The sequence below is a fragment of the Drosophila sulfurigaster genome, chromosome 2R (genome assembly GCF_023558435.1).
Source record: "Drosophila sulfurigaster albostrigata strain 15112-1811.04 chromosome 2R, ASM2355843v2, whole genome shotgun sequence".
NCBI classification, from domain to species: Eukaryota; Metazoa; Arthropoda; class Insecta; order Diptera; family Drosophilidae; genus Drosophila; species Drosophila sulfurigaster.
This window is the reverse complement of record NC_084882.1, coordinates 5,507,307-5,524,452: the sequence shown is the minus strand read 5'-3', so window position 1 is coordinate 5,524,452 and position 17,146 is coordinate 5,507,307. Positions and strand designations below refer to the sequence as shown.

The window sequence follows — 17,146 nt, the reverse complement described above, 5'->3', positions numbered from 1 at the left end:
GGAGGCAATTCAGCAGCAAGATGGTAAATTATTGGGACGGGTGTGCACTTTATGAGTCCCAGCGCTTTTCTTAACTGGCAATTTGCGTGGCTTTGAATCTTGGACAAAGCTGATTTGCTGAGGTTGCTGAAAGAAGAGCATGCATATTCCAATTTGCTTCTCATGTATGCCTTGTAAAGAGTTAGGCTTTGTGACGGATGAATGCCGAAACGACAGCCGCTTAGGAGCCGAAGGAAAGTACACGCTTTTGATGTCTCAGAGATCGTTTGGTCAATGTGCGCTGACGGGGAGCTAGACGCTGACACGACTCTGCCAAGGTATTTAATTTGGCTGACTTCTTTTATAGGCCTATTTTGATGGAAAATGGGTAGGGGTCTTCTCTGAGTGCTAAAGTGAATGACGTTGGACTTAGCTGCGTTGAATTGAAGGTCTAGGCTATTGCAAACAATTTGAAACTCATTTATCTTTTGTTGAAGTAGATCGGATGCTGAATTGAAATCTTTGTGAAAGCAAATTAAAAGAAATCGTCTGCGTATTGAAAAAGTGTGCAATTTGGGCCATTTAGATCGTGGAGTCCTGCCGTGTACAAATTAAACAGAGTTGGACTAAGGCAGCTACCCTGACACACACCTTTACCAATTGTAACTTCACAATTTCCTTTGACTAGCGTCCTCCTGCGTAAAAAGCTAGCAATCCACTCGACCAAATGCCTATCAAAACCTAGTTCGTTTAGCTTACACTGGAGGATGTCTATGTTTACACAGTCGAAAGCTTTTTTAAGGTCTAGACATGCTGCTAAAACTTGATACTGCTTGGACTTCAGTGATTGAACTTGATTTATTAGATCATTGATGCACAAGGCTGTAGATCTCTGGCGGCGAAAAGCGTATGATCTTTCTGGGATTAATAAATTCGCACGAATATGTTCCTCCATTCTTTGTTTCACTAGCCCCTCTAGTATTTTAAAAGGGACACTCAATAGGCAAATCGGTCTGTAGTTGCTTACTATTGAGGTGTCCATACCTTTCTTAGGGATGGGGACTACTCCAATCTTTCTCCAGCTTTCAAGGATGACGCCCATGGACCATTTCTTGTTTAGCATCTCCAGAAAACAGCATTTCCTTCTGTGATCCAGCTTTTGGATCATTTTGTATGAAATGCCATCAAGACCTCTGGCAGAGTTGGGATTTCTAGCGTTAACAAATTCATTGAAGTCCGATAAGTCGAAGGGTAGATTGCGAGGGTCGGTGTCTTCTACGCCATTGCTAACTATTTGGGGCACATAGGTCTTGTGGTGTCTACTACACTTTGAAGAAAGTTTTGATCCTCTTCTTCCGTCCATTTGTTACCAATTCTTTTAACTTTTTTGTAGTTTTTTATATTTTTAATTTTAGCCCAAACATTTGAAGCTGAGGAAAAATCGTTCACAAATTCTTGGAAGCTGGACTTTCTGCGATTTTTGACTAGATTTTGAAAATTTCTATCTGCTTCAAAAGCTTTCAGTGCGTCTTCTCTCTTTTTTGTGCTGTTAAACTTTTTCCTGCAAGCATTTCTTAATCTAAACAACCTGTCTACTTCTGAGTCCCACCATTTCTTTGGCTTGTATCTATTTTCTGAACTAATTATAATAGTGTGCTGCTTTGTGAGTTTTTTAACACTCACGCTTAGGTCCTCTAGGCTGGTGAATTCACACTCAGCGAAGGCATCTGCGATTTTATTATGTAGAACTTTGCTATGTGATGTCGCTGTGGGAAGATTGTCAAAGCAGATGAATATTGGGAAATGGGGGCTGTTTGTAATGCGCACATCGTGCGCTGACCATCTAATATTGCTTGCTCTTGAGTTGGTAAACGCTAGATCTAAGACGGAGGATTGGTTTACGCTACGGGAAAATGTGGGGGAACCATCATTTAGGCAAATAAAGCCCGCGTCCATGGCAGCATCTTCCACAAGTTGGCCTTTGGAGTTAGAGCTTGGGCTACCCCAGGATGTTGACTTGGCGTTTATGTCTCCCGCGACTAGAGAAGGGTTATTAAGACCTGCTGCAAATTGAAAAATACTCTGCAAACCAAGTCCAACGTCCGCAGCTGAGGTGGAGGGGGAGGAATAGATACTGAAGATATTTAGATTGTGTTTCAAATTTAGCGTTTGAATTCCAACGCATTCGATTTTGGTAATGGGACTTAGTATCTTAAAGGTTATGTTGCTTCTAATGTATATTCCTACCCTCCATATCCGTCTTCCCTAGGCTTGCAATAAAATTTGTAATCAGGTATGCTACAATCGCTGTTGTCCATAACCCAGATTTCAGAAATAATAGCTATGTCTATGTTGTTGTTGTCAAGGTACATGTAAAGAAGTTGTTTGTTGTTGTTGTAGGTCAGGCTTTGGATGTTGAATTGGAGGATCTTCATGATGATAGGACGTTTCCAAGAGAGAGTTGGCTAGCTATTTTATATGCATCTATCTCTGCGTTGGCTGAATTTATAAAATCTCTAAGCTCCACGAGAAAAGCTGAAAAAAGACTGGTTGTGGTGTCCTCTCTGCACTCAGTTACAAATGCAGCGATTTTAGTGCCTAACTGACTGAGTTTCTCCTCAGCAAAGAAGTGGTTCGGGCTGGCTGCTCTCACTGGTGTAGGATTTGAAAAGGATTGGACTGGCGTACTCTGAAGTGAAGAATTTGAGGATCTGGCTGATCTAGGGTTGCCTGTTTGCTTGGGTAGCTGTGGGAAGTTCAACGCATCGAGCGGAGGGGGTGAAGCTTTCTGAAAAATGGAGGGGAATTTATTTTTTGCATCCTTTCTAGACATATTTTCGGAAGCCATTATTTTTTTTATTGAATATTCTTTTATCCTCGCCGGACAATTTGGGTCAGTCGCCACATGCTGCTCCTTGCAGTTGACGCATGAGGTTGGGCCGCAAGGATCCTGCTTGTCATGTGCAAGTCCGCACCTGAAACATCTGGCCTTGCTCTTGCAATGTTTAGCCAGGTGGCCAAACCGGAAGCAGCAAAAACACTGGCAAAAATAAATAAACGGCTGAACAGACAGTCTAGAGTACATAAGCTTAATCTCTTTAGGAATCTCTGCTCCATTAAACCACAGTTTTACTCGTCCAGTCGGGATAAGCTGTCCGTCAATTCGAGATTTTTTCTTTATGCGTTCGACTTGGTCTATTGTGATGTCAGATTTAATGTTTTTTAAAATGTCGGAATCCGAAAGGTTTAAAGGGATGTTGAAAATAATGCCAGCCGTGTTTACTAGGTGGCGAGGGATCTTCGGCTCGTAGCAGCCTGCAAGTAAATCGCCACAGTAAGCCAAGTTATTAGCGGCCTGCGCCGAGTTGCAAACGACTTTGCACCGTCCGTACCCCATCTTCTTAATCTCCTCTATGCCCTCTATTTCTTTTGACGACAGAAAAGCCGCCAGTTCGATGGAGTTTATGGCTCCGCTATTTCCATTTAAACTTTTTCAAGATATACCGCGTAAGGGCCCTTGTGGTTTTCGTTGTAAGAGTATCCATTTACATTTTCTTTGCTAGTTCCGTCATCCATGGTGATTGTTGGTGTTTTTACCTTTTCCGTTTTATTCTGTTTTGTTGTTTTGTCCGTTATTTCTGAGCGCGTGGCTTCAGAGCTGGTCATACTTTTTTTATTGGTTTCTTTTGCAGTGTTCATTTTGTTGGATTTGCTTTCCAATTTTGAATTATTTATTTTTGAAGAAGCCGAATTGGTTGAAGTGGCAGTTGTTCGCCTGGTGGCGATTCTACCACTTGAGTTGGACGTGTTGGCCATGATCGCGCCTACAAATTCTCCTATTCCCCTTGTGCCTGTGGGCTAGAGAAAATAGTGGGAAAGTAGGGAAAAAACCGCTGAAATGATCGAAATGAGCTGAAAAGGGACCGAAGAAAAGCGTCCGCGCAAGATGAAAGCTAAACGGAGACTGAAAAACTATCGTATCTAATGGATCTAGTTTTTTTGCGCTATATACTTTCACACGTTGCTTAATCAATATTTGGAAATACATATTTGATAATAATAATAATTTTTGAATTATTCATTATGTTTTCTATTCACTAGTTAAACACATCAATACACAATATTTCGCTGGTTAGTTTAACAGAACAAGTTCATAATTTATAGCAAATGGGCAAAATGGTATATTTGTATATTTTCAAACTGCGGTCACACGGTTACACGGAGTATTGCATTATTTGACTCTTTTATTTAGGAAGGATTTTAGTTAAAAATCCTGGCAATGAACTATCAAGTCAAGCGTACTATGCGGCAGAATTCAGTGTCGGTTGCAGCCACTGATATTGGAGGAGTCGCATCACCCATTATGGCTACCACATCATCGGCGCCCAGCACACCGCAATTGCAAAATTCGGAAGACAACAAACCTCCAGTGAACGTTCATCGTCAGGTAATTCTGGTGCAGAGCGGCAATGTGGCCCAGACGCAGAATCAGGTGCAACTTCAAGCTGCCACAACTGCAGGAAACCAAAATACACAAGTAATGGCCGCCATGCAAATGGTAGACGATGTGCCTGTTTCATTACTCACTGAAATTGCTGACATAATGCGTAGCTTTGGTGACAGTGATCAGCCACGAACGACAAGTGTTAAACTGGTGGAACAAATACTGCAGCAGCAGCTACGTGGCATCTTCAATGAAGCCTCACTGGTTGCCATGCGACGCAAACAGAATCCATGTCCTTCGCAGGCAGATTTTGAGTTCCTAATGCGAAATCATCCCGTGAAAATAGCACGAATGCGGAAGCACTTAAAGGATATGCGCATTTTGAAACGATTTCTTAGCATACGCACTGGTCGACCCCAGGACTTTATGGACGATCTAGAGCAGCAGGAAGAGGATGAAGAACTGGCTATTGAAGTTCATGAATTGCACGACGAGGATCGCATGCGGCGCTTGTTTCGTGCCGATCGCATATCTCAAATACTCACAGGACAGCAGTACCTGGAGTTTAACGAGGCACGAAAGACATCTTTTTACTGCCGACATGGCGAGAAAATTAAAAACAAATTCAGACGATTTCTAGACTTGCCTGCCGATCTCCGCATTCCGACGCCCACAATGAATATTTTGGCGTACCTAGCGCACGAAACAATTGCGGCCATTGTCGACTACTCGATACTAACGCGCCTGAATTCAGAAAATCGCGCCACCGAACCGTATAGTCGCGTCACCTCAGCTGGGGGAAGTCCTGCAATGATGCATGTCTGTCCAGAGGTGACACAAGGCCGCGGCATGGAAGTTGTCAAGCCCATTAGTGTTCAAGAAATACACGAAGCAATGCGACGTTTTCGTCAAATGAGCAATCGTAAAATAGGTCGATATCGTAACTCCTGCGACATTGACTTTAGGCGTAGTTTTCTTGCCATTTAGATTCGTCAAAATTGGGAAAGATGTTCCTCAAAATTGAAAAGGGAACTAGATTGAAGTATAAGCGGAAAATCAATGTAGCGGGGGGCACAATAAGATATGTCGGTCATTTCCGAGTATATTAATTAAATTAAGTTTAAAAAAATATGTATCTACATATATACATATATAAACATTAATGTAATGTAAATTACTAATTACATTAGTAAAAAAAAATTAGTAACGACGCACAAAAAGCTTTTCAACAGATTTTGGCCTGTAAGACTTTACAAATTTATTCATTATTTTTAATAATAAAAGCTCGAACATTAAATTATTTACAATTATGATCTACAAAAAGAATTTTCTATTTGAAAAAAAAAAAAATCTCAAAATATTCCATATTAAATTTGTGTGAAATTCTGGGTACGTTGGAGTAAAAATTTATTTTAATCTTTAAAAAAATTACATATCCAAATGCATTGATAAAAAAGTTGTATATTCTCAATTTCATTAAATTAAGAATTTTATTAGGTACTCTTAAAGTTGCGATTATTCTAAGAATATGAAATGATAAGACAAATTGTGAAATTCAACAAACTTATTGATAGCTTCGCTTAGCTGCAATTGTAAAAGAAAGAAATATATTTATCAAAGTAGATATTTTGAATCTAAATCACAATATTAAAATGTTATTTACATAAAAAGCTTTGCCAAGAAAACGGCAATTATTAAACTTGTTTATAGTTTGTTTGTATTTTGTGACCTATGAGAAAGAGAGCAGAAATACAAAAAGCTTTAGCGAGTTGGGGCATTTAACAATATTTGAGTGAACAACAAACAGTCTATGTCTAACAATCAACGAGCGCAGAACGAGTCTTGTCAAAATGCTGATAATACGCAATTGTATGAGCATTATAAATAGACAGAGAACGGGCGTCGCTTTATTCGCAAATGGAAACGCACAAAATGTAAACAAGGCACTCATACATATGTATATATAGCAGATAACATCGGAAAATTAACTTATTAGTTATAATTGCAGCGCTCTCAAAGCAGTACTAACGCTGAAGTTAAGGAACAAAGGGTAACAAGAGACGATGTCGAGTGGCAAAATGCTCGCTCCTTCGATAGTATTCCAGCCGCCAGTGGATTATCTCTTATCTATAACATGGCGTTCCCTGGTGGAAAATATAAGAACATGGACTTGACACAACTAGTATTGGGTATGCGTTACGACTACGGTGACTTCTTTAGAATGCCAACAATTTTTGGAAGCGATGCCATGGTGATTACATATAATCCAAAAGATTTTGAAGTCGTCTATCGGCATGAAGGCATATGGCCGCATCGACCAGGCAGCGATACTTTGAGGTATCATAGAGAGTCATATCGAAAAGACTTCTACAAAGGTGTAGAAGGTCTGATTCCTAGTCAAGGAAAATCCTGGGGCGAATTTCGCAGTATTGTGAATCCAGTGCTGATGCAGCCCAAAAATGTGCGACTCTACTACAAGAAAATGTCGCAAGTGAACTGTGAATTTGTCGAACGGTAAATACAAACAATTCGTAATGCCCTTGTAAAATAAATTATATTCCTGACTTCCTATACTAGGATCAAGACCATTCGAGATGCGACTAATCAAGAAGTGCCGCATAACTTCATTGAGGACATTAATCGATGGACTTTGGAATCTGTGTCTGTTGTGGCATTAGATAAACAGCTGGGCCTTCTCAAGGAATCCGATAAAAGCGACAATGTTATGTTGCTTTTCAAGAGCTTAGATGAATTTTTCACATATGCCGGCGACCTGGAAGTTAAACCTTCTTTATGGCGTTATGTTCAAACACCCATGAAGAAAAAGCTAATGAATGCATATGATAACATACAGAAGGTGACGTTGGAGTTTGTAAATGAGGCTCTGGTTCGTCTTGAGACTGAAGAAAATAAGGGAATTGTTAGGGCAGAGAACGAAAAGAGTGTCCTCGAAAAGTTGCTGAAGATAGACAAGAAAGTTGCCACAATTATGGCAATGGACATGTTGATGGCTGGCGTTGATACAGTAAGTTTTGTTAACGTATTTATACATTTTAATGCCACGTTATGTATTCCTTTAGACTTCGAGTACATTTGCTGCTGCAATGTTGTGCATTGCGACTAATCCAGTGAAGCAGGACAAGTTAAGGGAAGAGGTAATGCGTGTGCTACCCAATAAAGACTCGGAATTTACAGAAGATTCTATGAAAAACGTGCCTTACTTACGTGCCTGCATTAAGGAATCACAGCGAATGTATCCTCTTGTGATAGGCCACGCCCGGACTACCAATCGAGATTGTGTTCTCAGTGGTCACAAGGTGCCAGCAGGCACATTTGTGTCGATGATGCCCTTGAGCATGCTAAATAATGATGAATACTTTCCAAAAGCATCAGAGTTTTTGCCTGAACGCTGGCTGCGAAGTGATGCATCCACGTCCAAATGTCCGGCTAATCCGTTAAAAACTACAAATCCATTTGTATTTTTACCATTCGGATTTGGACCTCGTATGTGCGTGGGTAAGAGAATTGTGGACATGGAACTTGAGCTCGGTATTGCTCGGATTATTCGAAACTTCAAGGTGGAGTTCAACCATTCAAGAGAAAATGCTTTTAGATCAGTGCTGATCAATAAGCCTAATATTCCACTAAGATTTAAGTTTACGGACTTCGACCATTGATGTGATATGTGAGTTTAAAAATAAATGTTTGTCTATACATAAATATATTCAATAATACAATGATTAAATATTTGAAGTGAAATAATGTAATGTCAATGTGATCTATGATAATATCATAATTTATGTAAATTCATATGTTCAGACATGATTAATAAAAATTGTCTACTATAACACTTTGGAGTCTTGATTTTATAAACCATGAGAGTTTATTTATAAACTAGTAAAAAAATTTCGATCCCAATTCCAAATTAGGTAATATTACGGATATACAACTGTCAAAATATAAACAACTTTAATAAAAAAAAGGGAAAGGGGCTCCTTTAATGGTTTACAGTATTGGAAAACTTTCCTAATATTCCAAACATGTTTATTAAACTAAATATATATCACCTTAGCCAATGAAAGTCAACAATATTTATTTTTTAAACATTTAAAGCTATATTTCCTTCAGTTTATTACACACACACTATAAAGAGTACATGGGAGAATGTTAAAATATTTGTATGTGTGTATGGTAATTAAGTATGTATGTATATATTCATATATTTTCATATGTATGTATATGGACATCCAATAAATATTTGAATCTACGCATATGTTGGAATAAATTCAATATGCTTATAATAATGTACAGTTTAAACATTGTACAGTAAATATAAATTTTTAAATTTTGCAATTAGTTATTGGCCAATTTCAACAATAAATAGATTGTTGTATTTTCCATTTTGATTAATTTAGTTTAACAGGATTGTAAATTTCATTAGAATCATGTGGATTAAATCTTCATGATAGTTTATGCATTTATTTATATTTTTCAGTTAAACGTTATTTTATGTATACAGTGTATGTATGTATATCCAAGTAACAGTTGACTGCAAAACTCTTTACAATATACAAGTGTAGATCAAATTCTATTTTTTTTCTGATTGATGTTTTTGGTCCGATTGCCCAGAATATTGATATATCATTGAATTGGTTCCTTTTATTTTGTTTTTGTATTTTTCAAATAACATTTAGTAATGAATGTTTTTGTGTTAATTTAGTTTTAAAATACTAAACATTATTTAAGTTTTTTAATACGGGTAATTTAAATTGTAATTTAACCAATATATTATTTTTGATTTCTTTATGGAAATGATTTTAGTTTCATTTTAAAAATTTATATCAGTTTACATATTTTGTTTATAATTATTATTAAAATTTATTCATTTAAATGATAACAAATTGAAAGAGTTTGTTATTATAACTGTATATATAAAAAATGTAATTCAGTCCTAAATGCGGATATGAAAAGTTGGTGATAATTTGCAGAAAACCATTTTTTAAAAAAAATTAACACTTTAGATCATAATATATTTAGCAAGACCAGTTAATGAATTATTTAAATAATTATCTAACAAATCTCTCAGATTTTTGTTACACACACGAATTATAATTGAAGATTTCTGTATATGTTTCTTGTTTTGAGTGGTACACCTTGGCTTTTCTACATAAGCACATATGTAGTTTTAAAGCTCAATCAATATGTGAAGACATACACCACAGAGAACACAACAAGCTGTATAATCTAAGTATAATAATGCAAAAGTTTTACAGCTGCTCCAAACATACATATGTATGTACTGTAAATGGGCTATTTGCCTAATGCATCTCGTCCTTTGCCATATAATAATAATTTGATGCATGCATCAACACTCAATCTAATACACACACACACACACTCGTACAAAAGTCGTTAAGACAGCAGAACAAAAATGTTAAATATTACGGCGAGACTGCAAAACGACGGCAAGTTACGAAAAAAAACATTGCCTACTTTTGGGGCTGAAACAAAAACTGAAAACGTGACCGGAAGTGGTGTCGAGGCTGAACTTTAGGGCGTACATGGTACTACCAAAAAAAAGATATGTAGGTAGGGAGATTAGAAGGCAAAGCCGCAGATAACGCGGCAATAACAGTAAAAGAACATGTAATAAACATGTGCAAAAAAACGTCTGCCCCAGGACCTCAAAAGGCACTTACCGCTGTCTACGTTGTCTGTGCCGCTTCCTGCTTCGCGCCAAGTGTTTTTATGAGTATGCGTGAGTTTGTTTAAATTGTGGGTACGGCGTTAATTAGTTTTCCTTACTTGTTGTTTGACTGTGTTTTCTATTTTATTTTTGGTTTTTTTGTTTGTAATTTTTTTTGCTTTGCGTTTTTTAGCCAATTAAAGTTTAATTAGCAGCTGCCAGAACTATAATTTGTAATGCAGTGTGTTCAAGACTGACCTTTAGACGCCACTTGAACTGCTTGAGCCAGGCAGACCTTCAAGGTATTATGCATAAGTATATGCAACCATAAATTTCAATATCCAAGGACATTCGGAGGGCCTCACAGTCAACGTTCTTGCCTGTAACTGTCGCTGTTTCCCTGCACGGTTTTGTAAATCAATTGTCGCAATGCCTGCAACTGACAGCCGCCAGGGCCAGCCAACAAATTGTAAATTCACGAACCTCCATGAAGTGTGTCTATCCGCATGTTAGTGTGTCTATGTGGGAGGTGGTACTTGTGTGTGCGTGTGTGCTAATTTTTCAGTTAACTTCGCACTCCACAACGAAATAGACGCATACATACAATATGTACATACGTACATACATCAACAAATATTATTGATGACTTCAGATTAATGCTTCAAGCAAAAAGAAAATATATAATGAAAAAACATAATAAATAGGTGTCATCATTTTTCAAAAGATCCAACAGTAAACCAAATACAAAACAAATAATAAAATAAACAAAAAGAATTCTACAATAATAGTACATACTGCTATCCATCATCAATTATGGTGCGTCCCACTGGGACGTTGTCACAAATAGATAGATGTTAACCATAAAGATAGGCGTACCTTAAACTAAGCGCAAGAAATATGCAAAAGGACTCTGTGCGCTACAACCGTCTCAATATTTGCGGTTAAAGTTTGGCGTGCCCGGATTTTGCACACGACAATAATGCGAACTGGTCACGCAATAGTCCGTTGGGGCAACTTCGGTGTCATCATTGCCGCCAGTCGACATTTGGCGATACTGCTGCTGCTGATTATGTTGGATTTGCTGGTGGTGTGGCTGCTGCTGGTATTGTTGCTTTTGCCGGGGGCGCATCGACATTGGTCATTGACGCTGTTCGGCGCTGCTGATGAAGTCACCGTGTTTTTGTACCTGCAAGTAAATGGTTGCGAATAGGTTGCCTTTATTATGGCCATTACACAACTTACCACATCGGCCACAATAGGCTCCTCTATCTCTAGTCCTTGCAGCGCCTGCTCGCGACTCAAATGCAGCTCATAGGAATCTGTTGGGGTTACAAACACAACCCGATGTTTGCGTGTCTGCAGGACGTTGGCAATCACCAGCTGCATATACACATGAATCGTGAAAAGATGACAGGCAAAAATGTTTTGGTAGCTCACCTTGTGCTTGTATTTGTTGAGGCTATCACGTGCCTTGACGATCAATAGATTTTCATCCGTTTCAAGCTTGAAAGACACCACAAAAGCATGTGGCACCCACAAGCTGGCCAACGGAGCCAACATTTTCGGCACCAATTGCAGTGAAATCGTTGGTGCGCCATCTCCCGATTGCATTTTGTGGGTTGGCTGAAATGGCGGCAGTGGTTTAGCATAGTAATGAATTGAAAAGCCAGCGATGCGTAAACGCTTCGCATACAGATTGTGCCCACTGCACAATGGAACCAACGGATTCGACATCCACACATACACAAATAAGAAGACTAAACAGACAACCCATGTGTCCTTGTCAATAGGCAACCAGAGCGAAAGGCCAGGGTTGTCTTTTGCGTTGACTGTTCTCATGACGTGGCACCCAGCAAACACACTATGGAACTAAACAACTAATTGAAAGCATAACTCAGACATAATGAGATGGATGATGGAAAAGAAGTCTCGTTGCGTACGCGAGTTGCCTTAAAGCTTTAAATATCACACATACAGCGTGTGCGCTTAAGTTATGTGCTGGTTCCTCGTGGATGCTACTTGTTGAACATCGCACGTCAACGTTGATTTGCTGCCCACGCTCTAAGCTAGAAGCTCAAAGCTGACCAGCTGACCATATTCATTTATTCAGGGCACAAAGTTGGCCAACACACGACGGGCAGAAGGACGCATAAGTAGCTGGCACATTGTGACAATGCTGAGAAATGAAAAACATAGCTGCAAAGCATTAAGCTGACAACGAAGACAAGCTAAAAGGCATTGACAATTGTGCAACGCCAACGTCGACGTCAACGTCGCGTCGTCACCGTCAACATTGCTGCTAATTCAAACTTTAAGCTTTTGAGGCAATACGTTTTTATGCCCTACACTTCAACCAAATGGCAAAAAAAGCATATTGACTTTTAAGCAGCATCGGATTTGTTATAAACTAATGCTTTGGAGAACATTAAAATAGTCCAAAAGACATGCAAATAATTTGGCGGAACGCTCAATTTGTGTTATTTAAATTAAGTTATTTATAATAAAGCCCGTTTATATATATCTTCAGATAAATGCATACTTTTTAAATTATCTAAATTTTTTTCTAAGCTTATTGCATTTGTTACAAAGTTGAAATTTTGATAACAAAATAAAGCAACAAAGCTTTAGCTTTCTAGATCTTATAGTTTATCTAGAGAATTAATAGATACTTCAAACAGTCAGACAATTAGCTAGAATATAGAGCGTTAAAACACTATATATATATATATATATATATATTCTTTTCTAAATTCCGAGATAGTGGTATATGGTATCTTCTCGTCGATCAATCGCGACTTGAGCATTTAAATTTGTGCTTTCTTTTAAGAATTGCCAACAGCTGTTGACATTGAATTTGACTTCTCCCATTAACTGTTTCGCTCACTCTCATTGCCCTACAGTTGGGTCATTGTACTTACTAAAAGAGTATAAGCTTGTGCTAGTGCGTGTATGTGTATTAGTGCCATATAGTGTTTCGATATTAGGGGATAAATTGGTGTCTTTTTATGCGAGCGTCCATTCGTGCTCGTGTTGAATCTTTTGGTTTGATTTAAGGATTTCATCACGTCGCTTGCTTTGTTTGCTTATTATGTTCTCTTGCTTTTTCTCTGCGTTGCTGGTTGTAGTTTGCATTTATAATTTCTTGTTGGTTTTTTAGCTTGTTCGAATTTACTTTAGGCACGCTTTTTATCGTCCTAAATGCAATATTAAATTTCAGCTTGTTTGCCTTTCTTACTTAAATATATTTACCCAAGGAATATTTAAATTGAATTCCTGCCCTTTTCACAGGTTTGCATAGTTTGCAGAATTTATAAAAATGATCTAATTACAGATACAACAGTAAGGAGCTCTGAGGACATGATAAAAATACATGGTTAGAATTTCGAGTAAATGGAGCAAAGATTTACGAACAACTTTAGATATAAAACTCATCATCACCATCAAGAGCAATTTTTGATTGTTGTGGTGAACCAAGAAAACTGGAAAAACGTGCCATCTACCAATTCAATCAAGCCAACGATTTGTTGCTAACGCCTCACAGTATACAACCATTGACACTTAGGACACACGACTTAAGCAGGAGGCCGAGTGGAAATGCACGAGCTGAACGGAAATAGAGCGTTGAATGTGCCAACCCGAGAGGCTGAGAGGCTGAGAGACCGAGAAGCAGAGGCGACAAGTGGAAAACTTTGTGTGTTTACCTGTCATACCATAGTCCAGGTGTGCCCAAGTGTGTGTGTGTGTGTATGTGTATGTGTGAGTATGAGAGATATGGTAGTAGAAATGACGCGGCGACAAACGCCCCCAGCAAATGAACGTTTGATGTATGTTCTTGAAAGCCTTTTGCCGCTGAGCTCTGAATATATGCACCAGTAAGTCAGCTGACAAGCGACGGGCGAAGGGCGACGGATAACGGGCGATGATATAGAACGTTAGAACGAGAGTGAGAGAGCGAGAGCGAGAGAAAGGGAGAGTGGCACGGGGAATTTTGACAAGCTCAGGATGCAACCAGAGCTGCATGAACATGTAAATGAGTCTAGAAGTGAAGTGAGAATGAAATGCGGCAAAGCGAATATAGGTTGGCATGGGGACAAAAAACAAGCAAAATTATGCAAATCAAATTAAAGGGATAATGAAAAAGAACCCTGTTAGCGATGTGGATGTGTAGATACCGTAGTATGCCTTGATTACACTTGACGCCTAGAGTGACGAATCATTACATCGTCCGAACCAATGGATAGATATTTTGTTCATTGGACTATATAAAAAATCAAAACGAAACTCTCAATTTTGATATCTGACTGTCGACAGTCAAATTTATAGACTGATAATTAAGTTTACGCATCAATAATAAAACTAATTTTAAAGTTATTAACCGTCTTCATCACACATGTACGCTTATACATTGGAATCACTTCATTTTATAAGATAATTCTAGACAGAAAAGGATTACAGATTCTAGTTTTATTTAGCACAATATATTTGAGTTGCTTAATTTCACACTTCCTCACTTAATGTCTTATTGAACAAACCTTAGTAGACTCTACTCAATGCATTTGAGAGGCATTTGAGCTGGAGGACTTTGCTCAGCTTGTTAGTAGATAACCAAAGCCTTCCGCTGCTTCCTGTTGCTACCTTCTTCTAGAACTCCTCCGCAGACTAACGTCAATTAACGGAAAATATGACAAACTCTGAAGCGGAGATAAGATGAGCCGACGGCGAACGCAGCCAGGCCAAGAGAGGCAATCAACATTGCAAATCGATAAAAAGCAATTTTCAGACAACTTGAACTGGCGACGACGCCAGTCATTGAATGACGACTGCAATCAATTACAAGATTTCCCACAAGACTGCTGCGACGTAAAGGGGAGACGACAAAGCCAGGTCAGGCTCAACAAACAACCGACAAATAGACGCATAGAATTGGGGGAGCTGACTCACCATCATATCCTCGGGTATGTAAAAATCCGAGACAGCAGCTGCCAAATATAAAACTGCACGCTCATCGAACGCAGCCAGACACTCGCAGGCTGCGCGTAGCAGCCACATGTAGTCGACCACGCTGGTGAAGTTCACATAGAGAATCATTTGGGTCTCTCTCGCTATTTTGTACTTGGCCAGTACCGGCGCAAAGACATCGACAGAGTCCGGCTTGATGGCTATAGTGGAGCTCTGGCTGTTGTCCGCAATGTCCAGCATATCGAAGAACTGCTGACCAGTGAAGTGGCGCGTAAAAGGCTCCAATGATTTGTGGCGATGCATAAAGATGACCGCGTAGTCGTGATCCAAGAAGTATTCAGCACTCGCGGAACCTCGTGTTCCGGCGCTGAAATTATCCACAAAGCGCACCGTATTATGCTCTAAGGGAACCGTGGTGCCTCCAGACTTTAATAAAAAAAAAAAAGTGTTAAGAAGTTGTCAGCAATGTAGATTATGGATGGGAATTTTAGGGATGGATTTACCGTGACGAGGACAATGCGATTCTGTAGCTTATTATGTCGCTCGCAGAATTCCTTGAGCAACGAGCGATTATCCTCGAAATCTGCTGGCGGCAGATGTGTATTGTAGAAATCCTCCCAGTGCGTCATTCCGTTAGTTCTAATGTCCAGGGATGGGATGGGGCAGGGCGCGGGTCCAACGTAGGAAAAGGAAGCACGCAAGGAAGCACAAAAACAATGGCACCGGAAACGACGCTATGCTTTTTTACGTTAATTGATATGACAGCGCACAAACACCTATTCACACAGTTACCTCCAGCTACGCACACAGACGAAGCGGGCGGCAAGTTTGGCAAAGTAATAACAGTGACGGCGACTTTAACAGTGCAATAACAGCAGCAACAAAAGTAAGCATAAACTAATAAAATCACAAAGTGGGCTGCATGCTGCGTCGTCTATAACAAAATATACATACGAATAGTCTTCGCACTATTCAAATACACGCAACGCGGCGTCAATGCAGCGACGATGACAAGCAATTGTGTACTGAGCTAAACCGAAACCAAAACCAAAACCAGCTCGAGACTTTCACTTGCCTTCTTATCAATGAAACTCTGCGCGGCAAGAGTGCGCAATCGCATTCTAACGAAAGCCTTAATTAACTGAACATTGAGAGGAGAGAAATATACTCTCTCGACCCTGTTGAAGCGCAAAATGGATGGTGACTTGAACGACCAGTCAAACTTGATAAAGGCTAAAAAAAAATCGGCAAGCTGAGCAATTCTAATATTGTGTGAACCCACAACACGTTTAAGTGCTCTTCACAAAGTTGGGACGAATGTAACAACAGCAAAAATGCATCTACCTTTGCAGGCATGCGTGATTATGTGTGTTCATAAAACTTGCGCTTTTTGCCGGTCAAACCAAAGCTCTGCACCTACTTACCCAAACTCAGAGAATTCTACGAGATTTCTAACTCGAATCTGAATGAAAAATTGAGCGCAAGCACCCCTAAATTGGGTCCAGGACACGCGCACTCAACTTTGACACAGTTTAACAAACCAAGTACAAGTTCAAAGTGTAAATTATAGACATGAACAGCTGATGTGAGGGTTTTCTGTGAGGAGCCCAACATTTTGGTGAGGAGTAAATCTATTCAATGAACAGCAACTTTAATGCCATTCACAACGAACAATGTAAATTATATTTACAGGCAGCGCTACAAAACGTTTGTTTAAGCGTATGGCTTTACTTTAAGATTGAACAAATATATAATTTCTAATATACCAAACATGGAATTTTCGACAATGTGACAATTTACTTTTGTTATAAATATACTAAAAAGTACTAAAATGGACTTTTCGGTATTTTTCGAACTTGAAAATAATGTCTCAGATTGGAAAATGCCGTTACCTCGTTTAAAAAAAATAGAATTTTGGAACATATTTTTAAAAATTTTGCTGAAGGTGCTCCAGATGTTAAATGAATCAATATTCTATTTATAATTTACAATTCCAATTTCAGTCCCCTATACAAATAAAGAACATTGTTGTTACAAAACATATTTAAAAAAACACTACCAAAGAGGTTTTTACTTTA

The 17,146-nt window shown here is 38.9% G+C and overlaps 3 protein-coding genes across 3 annotated transcripts; 2 read left to right on the top strand and 1 right to left on the bottom strand.

Moving 5' to 3' along the window:
- Positions 1-4,258: 4,258 nt before the first annotated feature.
- LOC133836988 (transcription initiation protein SPT3 homolog) lies at positions 4,259-5,410 on the top strand. Its single transcript, XM_062267628.1, has one exon. It carries the CDS (start codon positions 4,259-4,261, stop codon positions 5,408-5,410), a length of 1,152 nt encoding a protein of 383 aa, XP_062123612.1.
- An 803-nt stretch (positions 5,411-6,213) lies between these two features.
- LOC133836987 (probable cytochrome P450 12a5, mitochondrial) lies at positions 6,214-8,271 on the top strand. The gene is made up of 4 exons (XM_062267627.1): positions 6,214-6,357; positions 6,432-6,937; positions 7,001-7,448; positions 7,504-8,271. Exons 1-4 carry the CDS (start codon positions 6,274-6,276, stop codon positions 8,098-8,100), a joined length of 1,635 nt encoding a protein of 544 aa, XP_062123611.1. The 5' UTR covers positions 6,214-6,273; the 3' UTR covers positions 8,101-8,271.
- A 2,539-nt stretch (positions 8,272-10,810) lies between these two features.
- Positions 10,811-15,931, bottom strand: LOC133839433 (phosphopantothenate--cysteine ligase). The gene is made up of 5 exons (XM_062270995.1): positions 15,572-15,931; positions 15,051-15,494; positions 11,547-11,732; positions 11,352-11,489; positions 10,811-11,295 (listed from the first exon to the last, which is right to left on the bottom strand). Exons 1-5 carry the CDS (start codon positions 15,695-15,697, stop codon positions 11,248-11,250), a joined length of 942 nt encoding a protein of 313 aa, XP_062126979.1. The 5' UTR covers positions 15,698-15,931; the 3' UTR covers positions 10,811-11,247.
- Positions 15,932-17,146: the final 1,215 nt, after the last annotated feature.